Source organism: Eschscholzia californica, unplaced genomic scaffold (genome assembly GCF_041429995.1).
Source record: "Eschscholzia californica isolate CP2 unplaced genomic scaffold, dmEscCali1.0.p SCAF_6, whole genome shotgun sequence".
Lineage (NCBI taxonomy): Eukaryota > Viridiplantae > Streptophyta > Magnoliopsida > Ranunculales > Papaveraceae > Eschscholzia > Eschscholzia californica.
The window spans coordinates 41,719,536-41,746,374 of record NW_028238483.1 but is presented as its reverse complement, the minus strand read 5'-3'; the positions used below and the strand labels follow the sequence as shown (position 1 = coordinate 41,746,374).

The following is a 26,839-nucleotide window of genomic DNA, read 5'->3' as shown; positions in this document are numbered from 1 at the left end:
GCTCCAAAATCATGAAAGTTAATCCAGCCAAATAGCCAATTGAAATTCAAACTGTACTGCTTAAATTCGTTATCCCTTAAAAACAAAGAAATCAGCTCGAAATAACATTAAAACCGTTCAATGACCAAAACCCTAGACCTATAAAAGAACAACCCCCAGTTCAATCATGCACAAGTCAAATGGTGGGATACAAAATCAGAAATTGATAATTTACTACTGCCTTGACAACTTACACCTTCAGCTCCATTGCCCTCCCTCATTTGTCTTCTATCCTAGCCGAACAATTCCTGCACTCACCAGCTTCTGTATTTTGTTCATAACCTGAGGATTCTTTAGATGCTTTTGTGCTGCAGCTGGGTTCTCTTGCATATCAGCCAACACCTTCAATCAAAACCAAACACATTTTCATTACACAAGGTTTTTTCCTAAATCAGATATAAAATCTTCAATCAAATCAACGTTTAGGCCTGACTATAGTGTTTGACTCTTCTAAATAGAGCCGACCTTGGTGTCATCTTAGCGGCAGAACTCAAATACAAACAAGTCACATTCCAATAACAATTGACATACCTGTCTCATAATTGGATCAGATAAGATGTTTTGGATTTCAGGATCCTGCATAGCCTTTGCCTGCAAAAAGGGAATATGATTTTTTATATTACATATTCAAACCATCTCCACGTACATAAATCGGTTCATCAAAAATAAAGTACACAAAATGACCAGGATCGTATTAACACATACCTGTCTCTCTTTCAAATCATCCTCGCTAATATCACCACGATTAGTCTTGTTAATCTGTTCGACACATCTGCACAGAAATTTTTTGGTATCAGACACAAATTTGCAATATACAACATCAATCCCGTAGTCATTATGATCCGAGCCACATATTTACCTTCTCACACCGTCCATAAGTTCTGGGTTATTATTGTCATGCTTCAAACCTTCCTGGTAGGTCTCCAAAGCTTTGTCATATTCCTTCATGAAGAACTGGATAGCACCTTTCCTAGTGTAACCCTTGGCGAATGATGGATCAAGCTCAATGCATTTCTCTGCATCCTTCAAACCTTCAGGTAATGCTCCTAGCTTTGTATAGCATGCTGCTCTGTTACTATATACCTGTTGAATAACAATCAACAGAAGTCAAAAAAACAAAATGGGGAAAGATCGGAACACGTCTGCACTTCGGATTATAATTTAAACAATAAGATAAATTAGTACCTTTGGATCCTTTGGGTTCCTTCTCAAAGCTTCGGTGTAATGTTTCACAGCTTCTGGATATTTTTGCTGCTTGAAAAACTCATTTCCTATGAACAAATACAGAGACATGATCAGGAACTGATTTGAATCAAACAACCATATTCAACCTTTTAACTCTTTAGAATATGTTAGGGTTTACTACCTTTCTCACGCTCTTCATCTGCCAATTTTGGATCAAAATACTCTTGTTGCTCCAGGTCTTTCTTTGCTCTCTCAGCCTCGTTAAGCTTTTTCAACGTATCCGGGTTTCGATGCTCAGTAAGAGCTTTCTGGAATGCTTCGATGGCAGGTGCATAGTCCGTGGAGGTTTTTGCCATTTTCACATAAGCAGTTCCCTTCCTTGTCAATGCCTTTGCAACCATCTTGAAATCTGCGCGAACTTCTCTTCCCCTCTCCACAGCTTTATCACAATCCTTGATGCATTCTTCATACTGTGCATGAAGATTTGTCATTATGAAGTCAAGAATGACGAATTAAAAGGACTTTAGTAACACAAGCAACTAGTAAGATCATGACGAATTAACAGGACTATTAGATAGTAAAACTCTTACAGAAGATAGAAGAGTATGGTCTCTTATAGACTATAGAAGGGGGTTGGTCTCCAATGGAGCTCTTTGTTTTACAACACCTCATTTCCCATTCCCAAGCATCTAAATAAACATTCAAAATCATGGCATTGTCCCCAGCGAAGTATAGATTAACTCCAAATCCGAACTTGAGCTACCTGAGTATTGATGAGCCCTTGATAAATTAGATGGACACCTAACTACATGGCTCATCAAAAGACTACTCAAAATACCGATTGAAGAGGTAGTCACTAAGGCCTAACAAATCATATCGCCTAGCATATAAATAAACCAATACCATGGTTGTCAGATTACATGGTTCTTTCCCTAGCCGAGAAAGGATCGATCTCCAATCATCTATGTCGGGGTCGTCCATAATAGCTCAATCTCAAAAAGGTCTCTGTACAAAGGGACAATTCCAGAATGTCGTTTTGCTTCCCCCAGTCTAGTCTATACTACGTAACTAAGCTTACTCTAATTCTCAGTTCCTACTTACCAAGACATCATAAATTGTGCTAGCTACAAATCTTTCAAAACCCTAATAAGTAGAAATTAAAACAAACAAAACAAATAATATGAACTGTCATCTTAGAATTGCTGATAAAAAAAAAAAAAACTTACCTTCCCCATTTCCAAGTAAACAGCTGCCCTATTGGTAATGAACGAGATATCCTCGTCATTAAGCTCCATAGCTTTAGTGTAATGTGCAATTGCAGTATCAAAATCTTTCTTTTTATAAGCCGCATTACCAAGATCCTTCTCCTTCTGCGCCTCCTTTTTCTTCTCAACTGCTTCCTTCTCTTCGTCAGGAATATCCATTGGTTCAGGTTCTGGTTGGGGCTCTGGTTTCTTCACTGGCTCAGTTTCCTTCTGTTTCTTCAACTCAGACATAACCTCACCACCTTCCTTCTCCTTCATCTCCTCTGGAGTTGCTGTCCTCAGATTAACATTAAGTAATACACCAAGTGCTTGCATCATCCTCTCGTCCGACAAGTACATATTAATATTATTAGGGTTTTTCTGAAGATCTTGTATCATCTTAAGAAAATCTGGTTGTTGAAGATAACCTCTAGTTGATGGATCAGCCATTAACTTAGCCCATAACTCTGGTCCTTGAAAGATATTTCCAAAAGGAGAAGCAGAAGAAGATGAAGATCGAGATCGTGAAAAAGAAGATTGAGCATCAGCTAATCCAGATTTTAGGGCTTCATTATTTGGATCAATTTCAAGACCTTTTTTATAAGCAGAAACAGCTTCTTCGTGATCACCGAGACCTACGTGAGCAGCGCCCAGACGACTGTAACCTTTAGACCAGTCCGGTTTGAGTTCGACTGTCTTTTTAGCATCAATTAGGGCTTCACTATATTGATGAAGTGAAGCGTGCGCCGCCGAACGATTTGAGTAAAGTACGTGATTGGTAGGAGCAAGATCGATTGCTTGGGAGAAGAAATCGATTGCTTCAGTGAATTTACCAGCGGAGAAGGCCGCGTTACCTTTAGCTTTTGCTTCGTCCGCCATGACAGAATCAAGATGAAGTTTCAGAATCAATGGATTAGAGTTGTGTTGAAATAAATAATTGTAGTGAGAGAGAGAGAGGTTTTTAGGTTGGAGAAGGAGGAAAAGGGGGCGTTTTTAAAAGGAGTGATAAGAGGGTTCTAGGAGGAAGACTGTCTAACGAGGAGTTCTGGAATGTTCGAGGGGTTGTGCCGGCGAGTTGTACGTGTGTGGAGTTCGCACGTTCGAGGTTTCGTTGAGGGCTAATTTCTATTTGCCCCCAAGAAGTGACCGGATACCAATTTGAGATCCTACTTTGTTTAACTTGGCTCTTTAGCCCTCAAGATTGGTTTTCGGCCCCAAACTTGACCAACTCTCCTCTATTTGTTATAGCCATTTCCGGAAGGCCAATTTAGGCTTACTAACTATCCGCCTTGTAGGGTGCATTTCCTTTAGGTCGCGACTTTGGAGAATAAGAAAAACTTAGTCAATCAAAATTGACTTAGGAGGTATACTTATTTTGTGACCCAAAATTTTACTTGATTGAACTGTGACTCCTGATCTTCATCTTCTCATTACCTACACCACAACTTCCGACCAACCCCACCATTCCGAGCACTACTGTCGCCTCTTATTTCTTATCTCTTCTTCTATCCATATCAATCTCAACTGCTCGTTCTCGCTTTCTCTCTTTTTCTTTATCTCTCTCTCTCCTTCCATTTTTATCTCAATTTGTACAACTATATCGTTGCTTTCTCTCTCTATCTTTGTCTCGATTCTCTCAAACACTTATGACAAAAAGAAGTTTCTCTAGGCTGGAGCGGTGTGAGAGAGAGAGAGAGAGAGAAAGAGAAACAGAGAAACAGTGAGATAGAAGCCACAGATGGAAGAGTTATATGGAAGTTCGGAACTCGTTCTTTTCTTCTGTAGACATGTGCCCACAATCACATCATTCTTTGATTTATATGAAAGTTTCCCTGGGCTGGAACGGTGAGAGAGAGAGAGAGAGAGAGATAGAGATAGAAACAGAGAAACAGTGAGATAGAAGCCACAAATGGAAGAGTTATATGGAAGTTCGGAACTCGTTCTTTTCTGTTGTGGACATATGCTCACGATCACATCATTCTTTGATTTATACAGATGGCCAGAACTTGGGTTTGATTTCCCATTTAATTGGGTAAAAGATTCAAACACAAAACCAACACCTATGAATTATGAATTGCCAATTGAAATGTATTTGGAATTTTTTTTGGGTCAGTTAATTCTCCCACGAACGTGTGTTTCAAATCTCAGGCATCTTCTATTCATGGAAATCAGCAAATCATGGATTTAATTTCTTGTCTGCCCATTCAAGAACCAACTATTTTGAAGCAATTTCCGTTTGACGATTTTGAGAACAATGAGAAGCAACAGGGCTATGGTGTAAACCATTTTTCAGATCAAAACTGCAGTCCTTCTTTGACCAAACAATGAGGGAGAATGAGAGATCTAGAGAATGGGCAACATTGAGAGAGTGTGTGAATCGGCCGGAGAGATATAGAGAGAGATAAACAATATGAGAGGATGAGATGAAGATTAGGGTGTAATGTTTGATCAAGTGAATTCTTGGACCAAAATCAAATATTCCCCCGAGAATGTACAAAAAAACATAAATTCCCTATAGAATTTATTCCCCGAAGATTTTTATTTATTCCCCAAAACCGCGACCTTCCTTTAAGTGATATCTTGTACTCCAATACGGGTTGTTGACCGTGTTTGTATCTTTAAACACTTAAATCTAGCCGATCATGTTTGGAATCTCAAAACCTTTAAGAAACCTGTAATTTTGAGTTTGCAGGAAAAAATAGAAGTGTAACTTTTTTTTATTTTTTCTAGATCACTTTGACATAAATGGTATTCTGTCAGGTTTTACCATTAGAATAAGTGTGGCACACCTAAGTGGTCAGTGAGTTTGTTAGAAATTTCTTGAAAATATCGACTGACGCAAATACTTATAAATAAAGTCATATTAACTAACTAGCTCAGTGCTAATGGGTATGAAAGCAAGTCGAAAACGTCTACTGAATCAACATACATGGCTCAACACAACTACTTTGACTAGTTCTAAAACATAAAAACCGAAGATCTTCATATTAGTAAACAAATTGTGTTTTATAATGAAATCAAACTCCCCAAAGATAGTTATGGAACAAAAAATCTCGAAGAAACAACTTTACTTGGTGTCTCAGTGATGATCCAAATATTGGTCATTAGTGATCGAGTCCATAAGGCACAGAAAGTTCACAGATCAAACGGGTCAATCCATGTTCAAGTCATCAGGGAGGTGAATCCGAAAGAGCTCTGTCACCTAAGCCTGGAACTGGGAGGTCCGCACGGGTATCTTATGCGCCTTAAGCCCTTCCCTGACTAAAAAACAACCATGTCAGTCCTGGTCATAACTCTGCCACGGATCTTAAAGCAGTGAGGAAAGTCTACGGAAATCAGCTTGACCCTTAAGCTAGTCTTGTCTCAAGGCACGGGAAGTCGAATCTAGGTTCTGGTTTACCCAACATAAGCCCTAACCTGATCTAAGGTTCCTGGAGGAAAAGTCGACAACATCTAAGTATCGTAAGAGGCTAAAACATGTCGGAAAGCCAACTTCCCATATGATATCTACAAAATCGACAAGAGCATTTAAAAAGAAAACACAAAAGATATGCAAACAAGGAAATTTATTTTTCTTCTGCCCGTCAAACACATGGTCTCATCTAAGACGATGATTTATCACTGCATCATCACTAAGCATATAAAAGAAAACTTGTTCGTAGAAAGATAAAACAAACATATAAGATTCAACTTCTAAACTCGTACTTTCGTTATCGCAGTCGGTTAACCGACCTTGTATAAAGGCAACAATTTGCTATGATCAACCATGTAAAGTTCAACTTCTTTAACTGCAAAAACACCCCAATGCCTCGGGCGCCAGAGAAATTTTTTAGTTTTTTGCAGGTTCTGTGCCAGAATCACGAAGAGATCTCCATTCTTTGGTTCGCTGAATCTTCGTGTAATAACCTAAAAGTCATTTTTAGACATCATGAGTTGAGTGAATATGAGATGACATCAATAACAAGATAAGACCATATTTATACATATTCTCCAAAAGCACCTCACAAATATCCCCCTATATCTGAATACTTTAAGCATATGGATTCAAATCAATCTCAATATGTGAGACAAAACCAACATTTTAATAATCTACTCCTTAATAATAGACTACTAGTCTATTATATCTCAACCAAAAAAAAAGACTACTAGTCTACTCAAACTTTGTAATTTTGAGAAATCAAGAGATTGATTCAATCGTATACAACTCACGACCCGAGTGACCAACCTCTCCAATTTCACTAGCTCTCTCTCTAAGAGCCCGTTTGTTACGTGGAAATAGTTATGGGAAAATGTTTTCCGAGAAAGTCATAATGTACGAGGAAATAGTGATTAAAAGTGGATGAACCGATTTCTCGTGGTGGAATTTTCCTCTTCGTCCAATGGAAAAAATTCCGCCACACTCGGAAAACCATTTTACCACTTTTCCCTCCAAAAAAGCGCTCTCTCCTCACGCTCTTGCTCTCTCGCGCTAGCATATCAGAGTCTCTTTCTCTCTCTCAAAATCTGCAACTTTCAGCAAGGGCGGAACTACAAGTAGACTATCCCTGTCGTATAGCCAGGGGTAGTTCCATTATATTTTCAAGAGGGTAGGGTTAATTTCGTATTTGCAGCCAGTGGTTCAATTTTTTTTTTTTTTTTTTACTGAAAGGAAAAAGCTTTAGTTCAAAAAAAAAAAAAAAAAAAAAAAAAAAAAGAGAGGGAAAAAGCTTTGGAAGAAAAATCGACTAGAGCGAGAGAGAAGGAGCGGTGACCTTCAGAGAGGAATTCGTTTATCCCAGAGAGAGCCGTGATCGAAGAGGAAGCCTGTTCATCATCTCTCTGTAATCTCTAATTCTCTATCATCTCGTTCTTCCCTCTTACTTTGTCACCTTCTCTAACAATTAATCACTAGGGTTTAAATTAAAATTAAAAGTGAAATTTAGGGTTCTTCATCTTCTCACTAATAAACAAAATCAACTAATCAAGGAATACAAAGCTTTGTTATCTACCATCTAGGTAAGTGATATGTTTTCCCTCTTGTTTTTTATTCTTTCTAAAGCTTCTGATATTTCAATATCAATTTTTTTTTTGGGTAATTAGGTTATTGACTTTGATCTTATGATTCTCTTTTTTCTATTCATTAAAAGTCCAAATACTTCTAAAATCCTTTTTTCAATTTCAATTTAGCATAATTAAGTCTATTTGTTATACATTATGATGTTTAAATTACAATTTTGTGATTACATATACATTGCATAGTAATTTTAGGCTAGCCAGGTTTGTGTACAAATCCTGGCTCCGCCCTTGACTTTCAGATCTCTTTCTCTCTCGTCACACAGATCATCTCAAACTCTAACCCCAAAACTTTTCAAGCAATCAACTTTGGTCTCTATCCTTCGTTTGCTTCATCACATTTATTTGTTTAGTTTAATCAACGTCTCATTTTACAGACATTTCTGCTTCAGAAGTTGAATCAACTTAGACAAACACACATTCAACATATATCTCTAATCAATGGCATCGAAAGAAGAAGTAGAAACCCTAACAACAACAACAACAGCAACTACGACGACCAAGGCCACCATGGAAATGTTGATAGGATCAAACGAAGCAGAAGATGACGAACACGACTCTTGTGAGCTCGTTCTAAAGAGATACTTCCTCCAAGAATGGAAGCTCGTCAAATCTCTTCTCGATGATATCGTCGCCAATGGACGCGTCGTTGATCCCTCTGCCGTCAATAAAATCCGGTCGATCGTAAGCCCTATTATTCTCTCTCTGATATGTAGTTTCTACATTGACAATTTATAATTGTAGCAATTACTATAATTCGCACAACTTGAATCAATTTCCTCCCCGTATTATAGTAATTGTGACTACTTTCTGCAAAATCTATATAAGCATAAATAGAACCCTCAAAATTGGAACCCCCATGAACACAGAAAGACTGACCTCAGGTAACTAAACAGCTACCAGGAGCAACTAACTAGTACTAAGAAAACGAAAACGATAACCTACTTAGATAGTAGTCATTACATCCATCTGCTGGTAGTCCTAAAGTATCTAAATTCTAAAGTTGGGACTTTTCAGATAACATTGAACGTAGGAGATTGTAGCTCCTTTCTTCTTTATCTGAGCAGCTTTCATAGCTGACTAAGAATCAGAACTTAGCTAGATGAAATGATATCCTTGGCCAAAGCCTATACCATACCAGTTCACAAATGTCGGCAGGTGCAACTATGAAATTGGTCGTCATTCTATAAGACCATGAGTAACGACTTTGTACTGCCATTTCGAAGTGACATGTCATCTCAAAGCCAAACGATCTTAAAGAAGTTCATAGATCGAATTCGGGGTCTATTGAGTTACAGAAATGCAGCACTCTATCACAATATACACATTCTGTCAATCATGCCTAAATGTTAATAAGGCTACCTTAGACACTACCAAAATCATGCAGATCCTATTTTTTTAGGTGTAATGGTTGATCCAACTGAGCAAGTCTTTATCCTCAACAAATTATCATGTTGACTCTGATATGTGGTCTATAAAACCTATAGATACAGGTCCTGGCATTCGCTCAAGGCACATCAACTACTCCTATTTCTTTTAGTCCCTGATTGTCATTTGAGAGACCTCTACTTTATTACTTCATTATCTTATCCTTTTATCTAGATCATTTCGGCTTGACGACTTGATTTCTAAATACCTCTTTTCACGATGTTATCATATGGTTCCTCTTCATAATCACGTTATTAGGCTTCTCCTTTAAATTAGAAATAACTTCAACAAAGAAAAGTTGATGGATATAATGCTTTAGCAGCACTGTCATATACCCTGTTTTGATACTTCCCTTGTGATTGGTTTTGAATCACGGGTTCTTTCAATCTATTAGTATTACATCTGCCTTTGTTATTTTTTTTTTATTTTGCATGATCTTGTCCACAATTTGCAATATCCTAAAATGCGATTTTATTTGTTATGCAGCTGGATAAGTATCAACAAGAGGGCCAGCTGATTGAGCCATACCTAGAGATTATTATCTCCCCTCTAATGTTCATAGTTCGTTCTAAAACAATTGAACTAGGAGTGACGTCTGATGAAATTCTTGAAGTAGTCAAGCCCTTGTGCATTATTATTTACACTTTGGTTACCGTTTGCGGATACAAGGCTGTTACAAAGTTTTTCCCACATCAAGTCTCTGATTTAGAGCTTGCTGTTTCTCTTTTGGAGAAGTGCCATCATACAACTGCAGGGACATCACTCCGACAAGAAAGCACTGGAGAGATGGAGTCTAAATGTGTCATACTCTTGTGGCTGTCTATTCTTGTTTTGGTTCCTTTTGATATCTCATCTGTAGATACTAGTATTGCAAATGATAACAAAATGGGTGGACTTGAACCACCCCCTTTAGTGCTTAGGATATTGTCTTTCTCAAAAGATTATCTCTCAAGTGCTGGTCCCATGCGCGGCATAGCTGGCTTGGTCCTCTCAAGACTTTTAACACGTCCAGATATGCCAAATGCCTTCACCAGGTTTCCCTTAAATGTGCATTCACTCCCTTTAATATTTTACACACACACACACACACACACACACATATATAGTGTCTGTCTTGCAGTCTTAATTAGAGTTACAAATGTCATTTTGATAAAATGTTGAATGGAAATTGATACATGTGCTATAATGATACAACGATGCTCAAACATTGTGATGGAAGAGTCCAATACATTTTGACAGACTCATTTCACAATATTTTCAATGAAATATAGTGGATCAATTGATTAATGATTGATAATAACATATCTAATATCTTTGGAATAAAAATGAGTGGAATGCTTTAAATCATGTTTAATTAATATGTCCGCCTACGTGGTGGTTCCTTGAACTTTGCCTCTTTCATATTTGGATTCTTCAGATTGTTCAAAATGTGATTTAATATGTCTGTTTTGAGTTATGGTAATCCAAGTGGCTTTTAAATCTGATATTTGCTGCAGATTATCATATTTTTGTCTCGCAAGCCTAATGTTTTTATTACTTTTACGTACAAAGTTTGATAGTAATGTAATGAATAGGTACCTGAAGAGACCAGTATGACGATACATTCAACCATGGTCTAGATATATTCTTCTTAATTTGCACTTATCTTCTTCTTCTTTTTCTTCCTGGCCAGCTTCATTGAATGGACACACGAAGTACTATCTTCCATCGAAGATGATGTCGCAGATCGTTTCCTATTACTTGGTGTTGTGGAGGCACTAGCAGCCATTTTTAAGGTTCAACCTCAGCTTTTCAGCATATATTTTCACATTTATATCATTATAAACATCGTTGCATAGCAATTTTTACTCTTTAACTGGATTAGTAAGTTCAACTGAAAATTAAACAAATAAGTAAATGAAAAGTGCCGCATTCTTAAGAGTTTATCTGCTTTTACTCTCTTGGAGTCATATAGACTTTTGATATATGCTATGAAGCTATTTGACCTATTTCGATCATTATTTGGTTTCGCTGGGTTGCTATTCTTTTTTTCTTTAGTTTGCGCTTCCTATACCCGCTTGGGTAGTTTGGAAAACCTGAAGGCAGTGTAGGCGCCTCAAGATTGCCAGGGCAAAAATCCATGGGGGAGGAGGAAAAATTAGTTTTTCTTTTGTGGTGGTGGTGGAGGCTGAGCGCCCTTATTATATGGGTATATGATTTACATAACATATTATACAATTGGCTATTTGATACATATCGTGCATGATAAACCATGAAACCAGTCATATATTATATTACATAACATAACAAATTCAGAGGTTGGGCAGTTGATCCTCCCTCCTGTTGAAGCCTTTTAAGATTCAAATGCAGTCACTTCATTATATATGTTCATCCCTGTTTCGTTTGTTCTGCTTATCATTACAATAAATTTGTTATTATGTTAGATCAACATTCAAGAGGTCGATTCGAAGTTAGCTACACCTCATTGATCAAAATAGACAGAAGCAAAATGGCTTCATGACTAGATATCACATTAACATTTTTTTGGCTTGCTCAGGCTTTGTACTCTAATAGCTGGCAAATTTTGACATTTCGTTTCCTCTTCTTGATCTTTGCTTTTTAATGTTGCTACTTGCATCTGTTGCACTTTTGAGCTTTAATTTTTTTTTTTTTTTTTTCTTATTGTGCAGACTGGTACTAGGAAAAGCTTACTTGATGTAGTTCCTATTGTTTGGCAAGACACCTCAGCCTTGATGAAGTCAAGTACTGCTTCTCGAAGTTCTTTACTTCGTAAATTGTTGGTGAAATTAACTCAACGTATTGGGCTTACTTGCCTCCCACATCGGTCTCCAACGTGGCGTTACGTGGTTAGAAAATTCTCCAATTTTTTCATGTCTCGTTTAATGCTTGAAAATCATTAATGTCGTTTCCTCTAGAGATTCTTGTACTCAGTCATATGCTTAACTAATTATGTTATACATAATACGTTCCCTTCTTTTTCTTGTGCTTCCTCCATTTTGTTTATAGGAAATTTATTTGTGTTTCATATATTCACTACCTTTTCTGCTCTCTACACGAGGAATTTACATACATTGAGTCCATTTGAATACTTGAAATCTTGATTTTATGTTACATTTGGCTAGAGTTCAAATCATTCAAATCATTGAAATCTTGATTTTATGTTACATTTGGCTTGATTTTACGTTTGCTCCGAAATTGTGAAGCATCACCTGTATATGCCTCGATGCGCAAAAGGCGTGCATTAAGTCTTACAGAAAAATATAAGGTAGTATAGTCTTTTTCACTTTGCTACAATAATATATAGACTTAACTGTTTGACAAACAAGAAATATAAATGTTGGTACTTCTTATGTTGTATAAACTTAAACAAATCTTGTAAGTTTTGTTCCTTTTCTCTATAGCATTTACAGCAACCGACACAGATATAGGATATTTGAAATCTTGGAAGCCAAGCATAGTTTTCCTTTTTCAGAAAACTGGTACCACAACTTAAAGTTGCTTCTAGTAATAAGGAAATTAATTCTGAGCATCTGCAAATGGAGGTGTCAAACAGAATACTATTGCTATCTGGTTTACCGGTTTAATGTTTGGTACTTAAGACTGTCAATTTTACTGATCTATACAGGGCAGAAATACTAAATTAGGAAGGAACAATTTAGCGGAAAATGATCAAAGCAGTCATGGTCTGGGTTCAGATTCGTGTAGTTTAGAAGAAGTTGCGAGTTCTTCGCAAGATGACGACATTGATGTTCCAGAAATTTTAGAGGATATCATCGAGTTATTATTATCAGGATTGAGAGATACGGTATGTATGAAGGGTGATATCTTGTTCTCCTTGTCTTTCTTAACTTTTGAAATGTTGACTTGTTCAGCTGTTCTCCTTGTTCTATTCTATTAACACGGTCTAATTAGAAGGACTTAGTTTTGGATCTCCACGTAGATTGTTTAGTATCATGTAAAAGAACATTAGTTTATGCTGTCTGCTATTCAAAGTGATCAGGTCGACAATGAATCATTGTAGTTCTTGGATTTGTTCTCATGTGCAATGTATTTTTTGTCCCTCGACGACCAAAGAAGCATTTGGAAAAAAAGATAGACACCAGTATTTTGTTCTATATGCACTAGCAGCAGTGTTTACATTTTCAGTTGGATTTAGATTTTAGTAGCTCCTGTCTTGAGCTTGAAATTTTTTAAACTAAAATAGTGTTAATTAATTCAAGACCGGTATGGGGGCTGAGCCACTGACACTACTTAAGGGTCCCCTTTTCCTCCCATAATTCAAAGTTCAAACTCTGAGGTAGACAATGGAGCATCAGTCCAACAAATAATCTATATGCTCATTTTTTTCATAACATTCAGAAATGGTTGCTGCTTTACGAGCCCTCCAGAACTGGTTCTTGCCCAATTAGAATATGTCCAATTGTCCATACTGAATATCCTCTCTCGCTGCTGAAAAATCTGAACTTGGTTTTGTAATAAGAAAATGTTATTGTTAGTGCAGGATACTGTTGTTCGATGGTCAGCAGCAAAAGGTATAGGACGAACTACGACACGATTGACATCTGCCCTTGCTGATGAAATCCTCTCATCTGTTCTGGAACTTTTCTCACCTGGCGAGGTTTGTTAGTGTAATCATTTCTTCTTCTTTCTCTGTAAGTCGGGTTGGCCGATAAAAATGGTTGTGTAGGTCCTTCTGCTGTAGAAAATTAAATTTATCGCAATGCTCCTGCGTCCCGATTTCTGCAAGCCCTTCATCTCGTCAGTTAGATAGAGTAGGCAACCGCTAATTTTGTACTTTGATTATGTAGGGAGATGGATCATGGCATGGAGGTTGCTTAGCATTGGCTGAACTGGCTCGGAGAGGATTGCTATTACCTGTTAGTCTTCCGAAAGTTGTTCCTGTTATTATAAAGGTATTTCAGTCTTTCTTAGCCTTGAAACCTAACGCCATTGATAAAATAGGTGAGAAGTAACCGGTCCAAACTTTTGTTACTTGCCTGAAGTTGTCACGTTGACTACCAGTAAGTTTCACAGAAAAGCTCAGTCTGCCCTCCCTTTTGCTCTTGAGGGTATTTTTTTTGCTGCTACTTTATCTTTTGAAATATAGATATAGGAGATACGTCAACCTCTCTCTCTCTCTCTCTCTCTCTCTCTCTCTCTCTCTCTCTCTCTCTCTCTCTCTCTCTCTCTCTCTCTCTCTCTCTCGTTTGGAAGATTTTGTGTCATTAATCTTTTAGAAGTTACTGCTTTGATCTCTTTTAAATGGATTAGTATCTGCTGCGTGTGGCACGCGTTTCCTACTGAGTTATGATGAAGCGTTGATTACAGGCATTACATTATGATGTTCGAAGAGGTCCACATAGTGTTGGATCTCACGTGCGTGATGCTGCTGCATTTGTTTGTTGGGCATTTGGTCGTGCATACTTTCACTCTGATATGAAAAGTATATTGGAAGAGCTTGCCCCGCACCTTTTGGCTGTTGCATGTTATGATCGCGAGGTGGTTAAGTTTTCTCTTATACTGATTCTCTACCCCTCTGGTAAATCTCCCTCAAAGATCTTAAAATCTTAATCCTTCTGTGTTGCTTAGGTTAACTGCAGAAGAGCAGCTGCGGCTGCTTTTCAGGAAAATGTGGGAAGACAAGGAAGTTATCGTCATGGAATTGACATAGTGAATACGGCAGATTATTTTTCTCTCTCCTCGCGTGTAAACTCATATATTTGTGTGGCTGTATCAATTGCTCAGTATAATGAGTATCTTCTTCCTTTTAGTGAAGAACTGTTATACAACAAAATTTGTCATTGGGTATACTTTCAGCTCTCGAACTATTTTTCTTAGTTCTATAATTTGTATACCTATGTAACATGGACACATGTAGGGTATCAGTATCCGACATCCCGCCGGTTGTTGATATCCAACACTGCTGCGGGTCGTCGATATCTGACACCAATGTGGATAGTTGATATCCAACCCCACTGCATTTTGTTGGTAGCCAACATCGCCATGGGGCATCTGACATTGGTTTCGAGGTACAATGAGTGAAAAAGGCCGAAGCGAGGATACAACTTATAAATATATACAGATTTAAATGTATAAATGCATTTTCTTATCGTAGTTATCAGGTCCTTTAGTTTACTTACACCTTTTAACTCTAGGATCAACCCTTGTTACGTGATAATGACGTTAACCTAGGTGTTTTATGGTTCTAACATGACTGTGCAAGTTAAAAACTATGGGTGTAGCCCTTCCATTATCTGTTTGGATTTACAATGTATATTTTGATTCTATATTAAGTTTAACTCAAATAGTTTTGACATATTCAGGAGAAGGGTTTGAGAGAACTTGCAGCTAAGGCCCTGTCAGCTCTTGTAAAATATGAGCCTGGACATTTTGCTGACAACGTTCTGGACAAGCTAATCTCCTGCACTCTCTCGTCTGATTTGTGCATGCGTCATGGTGCTACTTTAGCCGCTGGAGAACTTGTTTTGGCTCTGCATTCATGTGATATTAAGCTTCCCACTGGTATGTGTTTTACCTTCAAACTCGACTTGTGGGGTATTGCTGGGGAGTTCCATGATCCATCGAGAATGTTTGTGCTATGGTTATACTGCTGTTACACCTAGGGTTATATGCTTGTAGTAGCTATTGATGTCCATATTAGGACATCCTTTTCACATTGTATCCACATGGTTTTGAAACCACAGCAGAGGCATCTCCTTGCTTCATTCATGTGATATTAAGCTTCTCATGGGAGTTGTGTTACCTTCAGGCTGATCTTGTCAGTGACTCGGTTATTTTTTGGGAATCCTATGAAATTATTTTGGTGCTGTCAAACCTAATTGTATGCTTCTAGTTGGTAAAGATGTCCTTGCTAGAGTACAAGCTCTCTTTTTCCTCTTCAGACCCGTAGGGTTTTGAACCCAAGGCCAAGGCTTCATCTGCTGACTCATGCATGATTTTCTGATGCTTGACGGCAATTACCTTAGTTGGCTACCCAGAACGAGTAGCCAAAATTATTCTGCCCATCATACTGATTTAGTATATCACGCCGTCGTTACAAAATTGATGAATGTAACTGTGACTTTCCTCTTAGTGGAACAACGTCGTAAAAGTTTTGGGGTTCCTATATCCTATTCGTCATCTAGATGTCCATGTTTTGACCCACCTGAGCTCGACATCCTTTGAATATTCCCACTTTCAACAACCAAATGAGGGTTGTTAATCTGCACATGTTCCTAGTTATCCAATTGATTAGGAAATTTAGGAATTCTAGAATGTGATACCGAGTCTGTTTATGGTTAACACTTAAGTAGCTCATATTGATGATAATAATATTAGTGATAATAGTGATCAAATAAAACTAAAAACATAGTGGAAGCATCATGATGGGTGAAATCTATATCTATTTTCTCCTTGGTATAGATAAGCAGAAATCTGTTGCTGGTGTAATTCCTGCTATTGAGAAAGCACGTCTTTATCGTGGGAAAGGTGGAGAGATTATGCGTTCTGCTGTTTCACGTTTCATTGAGTGCATTTCTATTGCTCATATATCTTTGCCAGAAAAGATTAAGAGAAGTCTGCTTGACACTCTAAATGAAAATTTGCGACATCCCAATGCCCAGATTCAGGTGCATATTCTTTTTTTAGAATTATGTTGCTTGTCATTTTTAGCTTACCCTGGCATCTAAATACATATTCCGACTATGTACAGAATTCCGCTGTTGAAGCATTACAGCACTTCGTTACATCATACTTTATTAACAAAGATGATGGAGGTGCCACTGATATAACCTCAAAGTATCTAAAGCTCTTAGATGATCCCAACGTTGCTGTAAGACGAGGATCAGCATTGGCAGTTGGTGTTTTGCCGTTTGACTTTTTGGCTAAAAGATGGAGGGATGTGTTACTAAAACTTTGTTCTTCTTGCGCGATTGAGGTATATACCAATATTTCGTTTAATGACATTGTTACTTATCTCCATCTTTTGACATAACGGATTGTGATTTGCTAATCTAGCTTCTCACTGCAGGATAACCCTGATGACCGGGATGCTGAAGCCCGTGTCAATGCGGTCCGTGGTCTTATATCAGTCTGTGAAACAGTAGCAGCGGAAAACAAAAGTTCCTTTTTCGGTTCTGAGGAGACATCTCTGTATCTTCTACTTAGTAACGAAGTGATGCAAACTTTGTTTAAGGCTCTTGATGACTATTCTGTAGACAACAGAGGTGATGTGGGTTCTTGGGTACGTGAAGCTGCAATGGATGGCCTTGAACGATGTACTTATATACTTTGCAAGAAACAGTCAATTGGTTTTCCAAGAAAGACAACAGAAGTTGCTTGTTGCACGGAACAAGATGACCAAAAGCACATACTTTTTGGTGTAAGCCATGCAACGAGGTTAGTTGGTGGCATAATAAAGCAATCCGTCGAGAAGATGGATAAATTAAGAGAAGTAGCCGCGAGGATTCTCCAAAGAGTTTTATATAATAGCAACTATTTTATACCATGCATACCTTATAGAGAAAAACTAGAAGAAATTGTTCCAAGTCAAGTAGAAGCAGAATGGGCAGTGAGTGTACTTTTATATTGTTGGGTGAGCTTTTTCATTTAATCTTTCTGTTTTCTTCTTACAGAAACCTCGTTAGTGCTTCTTTTTTGCAGGTGTCTACTTTCTCATTTCAACGTTTTGTACAATTACTTCAGTTTAGTTGTTACAGCAAATATGTGGTCTCTGGTTTAGTAATCTCTGTTGGGGGTTTGCAAGATTCATTGAGAAAGGCGTCGCTTGCAGCTTTATTAGAGTATCTTCAACATTCCGCATCCAGAGAGCAAGATATGAGAAAGTCCGGAGAGTACATACTCAGCACTGACCTTCTTTGGGTTCTGCAAGAGTACAAAAAATGTGACAGGGTGATTATCCCCACTTTGAGGGTAAGCTACTTTTAATGCCCTCGCCCTTGATGGGTCTGAATATACTTGCATCATTTCCTAAGAGATAAGTTAACATTTACAAAAGACTATCTGTGCAAGTTAAAATAGTAAACTTATGGCCTCACTACCACTCTATTTCCTCAATTGGACTGGTCGTGTGGGGCGGGAGGGCTACATGGGTCCCCAGAAAAACTTATGACAGAAGTCTTAGTCTTAGAAGAAAGCAACTCTATACCCACTTGTTGTATTATGAGCGCACGATTGGTTAACACTAATCAATCATCTTATTGCACCACAGAGCAAATATATGTTGTAGAAATCGACAAATAGGCCAGCAAAATCGCCCATAAAATCGGTAGGAGGCTGCCCACTGACCCGATTTCCCGCGATTATCGACTCGGTAGTCCCTTGGATCATCTTCATGAATACATAAATGGAGGTTTAAGCTATTACAAAAACACGTGACAGGGTGATGGTTGCTGCTCATTTGAGCCATTAGTGAGCCTAATTATAAGAGTACAGTTTTGATGCCACACAACTTCATTATTATTCTCCTACAGTTGTATTTGGAACTGAACTCTGATATTAACTTTTCTTCAGGTCATTGAGATTCTCTTCAGCAAAATGTTTTTCTTGAACATGAAGGTCAGTTGACTGATTGACTCCTACTTTCCACCATGCCTAATAATTGAATTTGTTAACCTTTGGTTGTATAATGCTCCTTGTCTTCCGATTTGCTTTTCCTTTATTTCTTTTTATCTTTTACGTTTAAAAGATTAATTTGTATTGTATATAGTTTCTCTGCATTTCATATTCCCTAATGTTTTAGGAGACAGTTGATTGATAACCTTGAACTTGAACATCTTTGGTTTAATGTAATTGTAGCATTTATTTCTTATATATATATGGACATTCACTTACAGTAATTCATGCCTCCTTGTTTTAGTACGTACCAGTGAGAGAACAAACAGTTGAAGGGAGCTCCCCTCTTTGGCTTGTTTATTTCTTTAATCTTGTATCAAAATTTGTGCGTGCTTATTCATGACATGAGCCTATGTTCATTTGGGTTAAAAATTTGAAATCAAAGAGTCCTGCACTGGTTTCTACCCATGTGTTTACTATGTCCACAGTCAAGCTGAGAGCTTTTTGCATGAATGAATGCCTAATTATATCCTTTGGCTGAATTCCCTTATTCAGAATGTAATTTGGAAACCATATTTCAACTTGAAAGCTTTCAGGATGCCCCTAATAAGTTACGCAAGGCAAGTTCCTTTTGGTCCAGTCAAAAAAGGACAGATCCAATGTCAATGTCAGTAAAGATTTATGACACATGTACATGGTCTACTGAATGTGTCTGAGCGGCTGAGCCTACCCCACAGGTGTATTAGAAGTACCTGTGGACGGGTCTAAAGCTAAGCAAATTGACTATCCTTTTCTTCTCTTTATTTTTCACTTCTAAGTATTAGTTCTATGATTCATCATTTTTGCAAGTATTAATCTGATTGACTCTAATAATATTGCCTTAAATGGAAAACAGGACTACACATGTGACTTCTGTGCTGGTGTCTTGAATTCCTTGCTTGTTGAGTTGAAAAACTCGAAGGACTTCTCCAAATTATACACAGGCATTTCTATTTTTGGATATATAGCTTCGGTTTCAGACCAGATCAAATACCGGGCCTTCTCACAGCTTCTTAATTTTCTCAGCCACCGATACCCGAAGGTTTGTCGATTACCTGACAACATATTATGATTTCAATACTCTTCCGAAAAAAAAAAACAATATCAATTTTATATTAGACACTAGGTACCTTTGCAATCTTTTCTATTTATCATTGCGTAATATTTCTCGGATGCCTAAGTAGTTGTGGCTTATATTTAGCGCCCTGCCCCCGGGCCTAGCCTGGCCGAGTATCTCCTGTGTGACTCAGCAGAGTTCTCAGCCATCATGTATAAATTTAGTATTCCTAAGTGACTCCCGAGTGACTGATTTCTCCTTGAGATACTAACCGCAGTTTCTCCATCATGATTTGCTTCAGATACGGAAGGCTTGCGCCGACCAGGTTTACCTCGTGCTTCTGCAAAATGGGGATCTTCTGACGGAGGACAAAATGGAAAAGGCTGTCGAAATCGTTTGTGAAACTTGCTGGGAAGGTGATATAGAAGAAACAAAGCATCAAAAGTTAAAACTATTCGAAATAGCAGGTTTAGAAATGGGATCACTTTGCAGTACTACCAATAAAGATTCGACTAGAGACAGTGACGGCAAGAAGAGATCCACGGTTGATGAAAATGCATCTTACTCTTCATTAGTTGATTCAACAGGATTCTAAGCTGCAGAAATATCTCATCTCCACCCAATTCCCTCTGTAAGTTTCCACTAAAATGAAAATCGGTCATATTCCCGATTTTTATATTTATGACTCTCTTTTGTTATTAAAGTTGTGCTATTTATATACTTTATTCTGTGTCCAAAACATGTCCTTACACATCATTTACACATGTATGAACACTTGTTTTATCCTTTCCAAAAATATAAGATCGCTTTTGTACTAAAATTAGGATCATTTCTTGAGCAGCAATCGAAGAATGTTCCTCAAAAGCTTCATTTTTGCAGGGAAATAACATATAGAATATGGAGAGTCAGAAATAACTGGTTTGAAGAGTTTTCCAGGTTTCGGATTTCGGAAAGACAAATGTTGATCAGGTGGGCAAGAACTGAGGTTGCTCGTAGTGATGATCCATGGGCTGTCGATGTTTCTTGTTTTGGTTGTCATTGTCAGTTTATTTGTAATCCTCTTGTGTTATAACTGTTATTATGGCCAAAAGAGCATCTATGTTCAGCCAGTTGTCTTAGATAGAACCAGGAAAAAAACATCAAATGTTATGGCTAAATTATTGACTTGTTGCTTCAGAAGTGTTTTTTTTCTGTTCTTTTATTTATTTTAGCAACTAAAGGGTAAATATATGAAGATAGCAAACGGATTACTTTTTCAATATTTGTTCGAAATGATTCAATTTAATTTTCATCGAAGAAGTACGCGTAACGAGATATCCAATTCTAATGTAGTAAATAGTTACAATATTTTTACAAATGATCCATTTAAGGTTTTACATGTATCAAAAGAGTGATACAAATAAAGTTTTTGTTCAAGGAATGGACTAGAAATCTAAACAGAAACCCGATTGTCACAAGTTGGGATGACATATCGGTCAAGAGATACCAATTCAAACACATAATCATCATAAGTTTGTTCTCCTTAGATTAGCAGAAGGGTAAAAGCGAATCTGACTAACGAATTCTAGTTCTTCTTTCTTTCTTTCCGATCGAAAACACTTGCTTTATAGACAACCAAGTTTCAAATCTTCCGGTATTCAAGTAAGTTAGGGGGTGCTATTAGTAAAGATGAGCAAATTACGATGTATTTCATAATTTCTAACTCATGAAGGACCTTTTACAAAAAAATATGACGATAACGATACAATTTAACACTGAATCTCAAAACTCAAAGTTTAGGTCTTGAAAGTGAACTCCCCGATTTATCATTTCTCCGGCAACTCATCGTCGTTTTAAACAGGTGAGATTTCAATCAATCTAGTTCTTTCTAGAATTCTCTATTGAAATGCCCTTCATTTAATATTCTTATATTCAATACACTAATTCTGATCTATGATTTCTAGGGTTTCTAATCATTTTAGTTAATTGAAAATACTAAATTGTGTTTGTCAAAATCCAATTAAATTTTTGAATGAGGAATTAGCTTATTCTTGTTTATGCATTTCCCTGGTATTTTATTGGTTTGTCTTAAAATTTGTTTCACATTATTGACCTAAAATGTGTAATATGAATCAACCCAATCCGCCTCAATTGGGCGGTTCAAATTTCAAATGGGGTTGAGTTTTCAGAATATCATAGCTTGAATTACTGGAAGTTATGCACTAATCGATCTCGATACAGATATTAGAGCATGAGATTTGGGAAACTGTAGTATTGGTTGAACTCTCATATTCATCCTTCACTGGTATTCTCTTATGTTCAGGAGTTAGGATGGGACCATTAGCTTAGGGGTTAGAGATTTTCGGTCTCTCTCTGAGAAAACCTAGTCGCTATTTGTGTAGTCTTCTTCTACGATATATTCATTCAAATTTACAATTTTTTGGGTTCTTTTGATTTCATGGGAGTCAGATTCGTCATCAGGGTCTCGGCTCTTCAATATATTCTTATTATTCATGTTGTGGATTCTGCCGTTATACAATAAATTCTTTCAGATATAGGAGACATTGGTTTTATTCTTTCCTTATTTTGTATATCAGAAAGAACCAAATAGAATTTGATGAATGGCGTTTCGACATCGAGTGGAATCCGAGCAGCTTTTTCTCACTGTGTACAACAAGTACGAACCTACGATTACCACCATTACCTTTGTCTCCTCCAACTCGCCCCTCATATGCGGAAAGCTGCATTTGCTCTCCGTGCTTTCAATGTAGAAACCGCCAAAGCAATGGATGTTGCTTCTGATCCAAGAATTGGTCTTATGCGTCTCCTTTGGTGGCAAGAAGCCATTGACAAAATCTTCTCTCACAAGAAAATCGAACATCCCACAGCTCAGGCTCTCTCATCTATAATCGTCGAACACAAAATCAGCAAAAGTTGGCTAAAGAGATCCGTTGAAGCTCGGATTAACGACGCAAGAGGAGAGGTAAATGACATTCCCGAAACAATCGAAGAACTCGAAAAATATGCAGAAGACACAGTATCCACCATCTTGTATATGACACTTCAAGCCGGAGGAATAAGGTCAACATCAGCTGATCATGCAGCCTCACATATTGGGAAAGCAAGTGGTATTCTTTTACTTGTTAGATCTCTACCTTACCATTTTAATCGTAATCCTCAGATTCCATATATACCAGTTGAAGTAGCATCGAAACACGGGTTGTTAGTGAGAGAAGGAGGCCAAACGCATATCCGGATGGATAACCGTGATGGTTTACCAAATGCAGTTTTTGAGATGGCTTCTGTTGCTAATGTTCATTTGCAAAAGGCTCGAGAGTTGGCTAAAATTGTACCTTCCGAGGCTCTTCCTGTGTTGCTTCCTTCTATCCCTGCTGAAGTTATGTTAGATTCACTACGAAAAGTGCATTTTGATGTGTTTGATCCAAGGTTGACAAGAGGGGTTTTGGGTGTTTCTCCGTTATGGTTTCAGTTAAAGCTCAAATGGAACGCCTGGAGAGGAACATATTGACGTCTTTTCACGTCTCAGCCATTCTCTTGGGTTAGTCTTACTCGATGTATAATTTATAATCTCTGTAACCTTCAGTTGTGGTATTTTCGAGCGCTTCGGCCATCCATTGCTTAAAATGGATTAACTAGGATTAAATAAATTCCAGTAGAAAATGCTTGGAATTCACAGGGAATGTTGAGATCCCTTGCTTAATCTTTGGTAGAAATCAGAATTTCAACAATTTTGTAGCGCTTTCTCTGCAAAGAAAAACATTGGGATTTTGATTAGGGTTTGAATTCATTTATTCTAGCTAAGATCCAACATTTTTTTTAGTGCTGGAGGTGGCTCTAGATATATCCTGGATACTGTTTTTTCTTGGGAATTTTTCAATTCTTCTGTTTTGAGTTGTAATAACTGTAGTTGCTTGTAAAAGCAATAATCACTGGGAAAAATAGTATGGAAGTGCTACAACAAATATCAAGTTCTTTGGTTTTGTACTTTCTTGCATGTATACTCAAAAAAGTAGTTGATGAAAGTATATGATTAGATAATTCAAGAAAAGAAAAGAGTCGGACACCTGGTAGTTTTTTTTTTTGATGAAAGGGACACCTGGTAGTTGAGATCGTTGTCATAGTATGGGTATAAATACCAAATGAAGCTAACAAAGAATCGCGATTGAATTTCGAATAAGGGTGGAAGTGAAAATGTTAAGGAGTTCAGATAAAAGGTTAATCAATTCAATAACCAAAGGCAAAAGTAAGCGACAAAAAATGAGCTGGGAGCTGAGTAACAAAACATGGGCGACAAAGGAGAAGATTCATATCCATTATATTGTATCCTCCTGGGTCCAAGGGTAAATTAAGATTATTACTGTAGTACTTTGAAGAAAAAGAGATGGGCTATTGAGATGCAGGGTCTAGGCACCTAGCAAAATTGCAATTCGCGCCCGAAAAGGAGATGGGCTATTGAGATGCAGGGCCTAGGCGCCTAGCAAAATTGCAACTCGTGGTCGTACCTAAATGAGATAAGCGCCCGAAAAGGAGATGGGCTATTGAGATGCAGGGCCTAGGCGCTTAGCAAAATTGCAACTCGTGGTCGTACCTAAATGAGATAAGCGCCGGAGTGCCCCTTCCTGCCCTGATTTCTCCTTCTTCCTCCAGTTTCTTCATAGTTGATGGGCTTTCGATTTCTACTTCATTCCGTTAAATAAATCATAGTTTGTTATAGGATGGTGCGGACCAGCCTTCCACACTCCTATCTCCCACCAATGTGGGATTGCTTTACAAGACACCCTCCCAAGACCACATCATAGTAGAGCGAATCGTGTTGATAACGTGTTATAGGATGGTGCAGACCAGCCTTCCGGGCTGCTAGTGATACTGTCTGCTTTGGCACACCTGGGCCTCATGGTTTTAAAAGGCCTCACTAGGGAAGGGTGCTTAACCTCTTAAGAGGAGCACCACACTCCTGTCTCTCACCAATGTGGGATTGTTTTACAACATAGTTGATGGGTTTTTCTCCGTTATTGTTCATTTACTTCCTCCACCTCCACAATCAAACTCATTTGTTACTCAAACCAGAAATCCGGGAAAAAGGGAGAAGTCTTCCCTTTTATCAATAAGCTTTGAAGCTATTCTTCCCAACGGAAGACAATGGTGTAGAAGTATCATCTTCTTCTCTCCATGATTTTTAACTCAAAGATGAATATGGTTTTTTCATAGTACTTACTGATAGAATTAGAGAGAATAGATAATTCTTATTCCATGATTATTGTTAGTTACAACCGAACTATATATAGAGTCTCACAGTCACTCTATTAGGTAAGAAGACTAATTAAAATATCCTCTCAATATCACAATATATCTTTCATAAATACAATACAAAACAATATATTTGAAAGATAATATCATGTTAAGTCTTCATCATCTAACGACACATGTTGTTGATGTCTTCATGATCCATTAGCAGATATTAGTCTCATTTACATCCCCCCTCAAGCTAAGCTGGTCGTTAGACTTGTTTAGCTTGCCATATAAATTGTACTTCTTCCAATTTGTCAAATATTCTTCAAACTTTTTTCTTGTCTTTAAACCTTTTTTTTTCGTCTTGTTTTTTTTGTAACAATGGATGCGATTTTTTTTTTATATACCCCTTATAAAAGAAGTGAAAAACCAGAGCTAGATCGACTTCCTTTTTTTAGCACAATTTCACCCTTCATTGTTAGAAAGAGAATAGAAGAATTAGAAGAAAAGAAATAGATAATTATAGCTAGGCCTTGAGTTCAACAAATCTTATTAAATTCTTTTTTTTTGTTTTGAGAAAATGAGAGAGAGAATTTTAGCTAGAAAGCAGTGGGGTCATTGAAAACCCCATGAGAGAGATAGAGTTATATGGATTAATAAAAGAGAGACCATAAAGATCCAAGAAAATTGTAACTGCAGAAAAGAAGCCAGTTATAATGAGATTGAAGAGAGGGGAAAATTTGGAAGAACTTGAATCAATTTACCTCGATTAAGATCAATCTTTGAATTGGATTCATGCATCCTCTAGATAGTAGGAAGGTAAAATAGAGATTGAGATTTAAGAAAGGAAAAATTAAGGTAGCTAGGAGTAATCAAGGTTTGATGTTCATAAATCTTGATGAACTTAGGTGACACATGAGATCAAATTGTTGATACTTGCAAGGAAGGAGTAATTTTGTAATGTAAGACATCCAGAACTCGTTATCTCTTTGTCTTTTTTAGATCTTAAACATTTTTCTACTATGGAAAAGTAGGAACAATTCTAGATCAAGAAGTTTATTATTCTTTTTCTAAACTAAATGATTAAAAGGGAACATAAATTTAGAAATCAGTAAAAAAAAAAAATTAATAGACAATATTCCGGCGGACGGTAGTCATTGATATTGGCTACCGTCGCCGGTTTTGCGGAAGCTCACTAGGATCTAATTAAATACTCGTTAGAGTTTTTAGGCTCTAGATACCATGATAGAATTAGAGAGAATAGATAATTCTTATTCCATGATTATTGTTAGTTACAACCGAACTATATAGAGTCTCACAGTCACTCTATTAGGTAAGAAGACTAATTAAAATATCCTCTCAATATCACAATATATCTTTCATAAATACAATACAAAACAATATATTTGAAAGATAATATCATGTTAAGTCTTCATCATCTAAAGACACATGTTGTTGATGTCTTCATGATCCATTAGCAGATATTAGTCTCATTTACACTTACCTCATGATTCAGATTGTCAAATGAGGAACCCTTTTCAAGTCTCATCTTCTCCTCTCCATGATTTTTAAGTAGTTCAACACCACTGGGCTTGTTCACCTAATTCTCAACTTCGTCTGAGATAGAGAGGTTAAAGAAATCTCGGTCTGACCAGTCCGAGAGCCAAAACAAAGATTCGGACTAGCCCAGTCCGATACCTTCGGGCTGGTTCGACTCTAAGGCTTTGTTTTAGCTATGGGATTGGTTAGTCTGAAAAGAGCGCCTACAAATGTCGGAAGTCAAACGACTAGAATGAATCCCTTTTCTAAGGCTGCGAGTATCAATTTCAAGAGGCCGCTTTAGCAGCTCTGTTACCAATTAATAATACCAACAATCATATATTATGATATTGGTATTTTTCTAGGAAAAATGATTTGATATTCCAATAACAAATAGTATAAAATAAGATTACAAGGAAGACTTCAAAAATAATCTAAATAAAACAACCAATTG

The 26,839-nt window shown here is 37.3% G+C and overlaps 3 protein-coding genes across 26 annotated transcripts; 2 read left to right on the top strand and 1 right to left on the bottom strand.

Annotated features, from left to right (window-relative positions):
* Positions 1–39: 39 nt before the first annotated feature.
* LOC147535055 (hsp70-Hsp90 organizing protein 3-like) lies at positions 40–3,638 on the bottom strand. The gene is made up of 7 exons (XM_086647489.1): positions 2,451–3,638; positions 1,406–1,694; positions 1,225–1,310; positions 899–1,122; positions 745–811; positions 571–630; positions 40–381 (listed from the first exon to the last, which is right to left on the bottom strand). The coding sequence occupies exons 1-7, from the start codon at positions 3,345–3,347 to the stop codon at positions 268–270; spliced, it is 1,737 nt and encodes a 578-aa protein (XP_086503615.1). The 5' UTR covers positions 3,348–3,638; the 3' UTR covers positions 40–267.
* Positions 3,639–6,805: 3,167 nt separating this feature from the next.
* LOC147535054 (tubulin-folding cofactor D-like) lies at positions 6,806–20,910 on the top strand. 24 transcript variants are annotated; one of them, XM_086647477.1, is made up of 20 exons: positions 7,027–7,288; positions 7,391–7,463; positions 7,898–8,204; positions 9,435–9,982; positions 10,621–10,723; positions 11,618–11,794; positions 12,574–12,753; positions 13,450–13,566; positions 13,757–13,861; positions 14,277–14,447; positions 14,538–14,753; positions 15,272–15,470; positions 16,371–16,576; positions 16,660–16,884; positions 16,978–17,517; positions 17,610–17,879; positions 18,480–18,524; positions 19,417–19,602; positions 19,919–20,248; positions 20,497–20,910. In XM_086647477.1, exons 3-19 carry the CDS (start codon positions 7,962–7,964, stop codon positions 20,210–20,212), a joined length of 3,825 nt encoding a protein of 1,274 aa, XP_086503603.1. In that variant the 5' UTR covers positions 7,027–7,288; positions 7,391–7,463; positions 7,898–7,961; the 3' UTR covers positions 20,213–20,248; positions 20,497–20,910. The 24 variants fall into 24 exon arrangements, 13 of the variants coding, with proteins under 13 accessions (XP_086503612.1, XP_086503607.1, XP_086503606.1 ...); XR_015227547.1 differs by having other exon boundaries at positions 7,075–7,288; positions 19,118–19,602; XM_086647483.1 differs by having other exon boundaries at positions 7,075–7,288; positions 20,554–20,910.
* A 504-nt stretch (positions 20,911–21,414) lies between these two features.
* On the top strand, positions 21,415–23,146 carry LOC147535053 (uncharacterized). The gene is made up of 2 exons (XM_086649143.1): positions 21,415–21,457; positions 22,194–23,146. Exon 2 carries the CDS (start codon positions 22,214–22,216, stop codon positions 23,123–23,125), a length of 912 nt encoding a protein of 303 aa, XP_086505269.1. The 5' UTR covers positions 21,415–21,457; positions 22,194–22,213; the 3' UTR covers positions 23,126–23,146.
* The last annotated feature ends 3,693 nt before the right edge of the window (positions 23,147–26,839 follow it).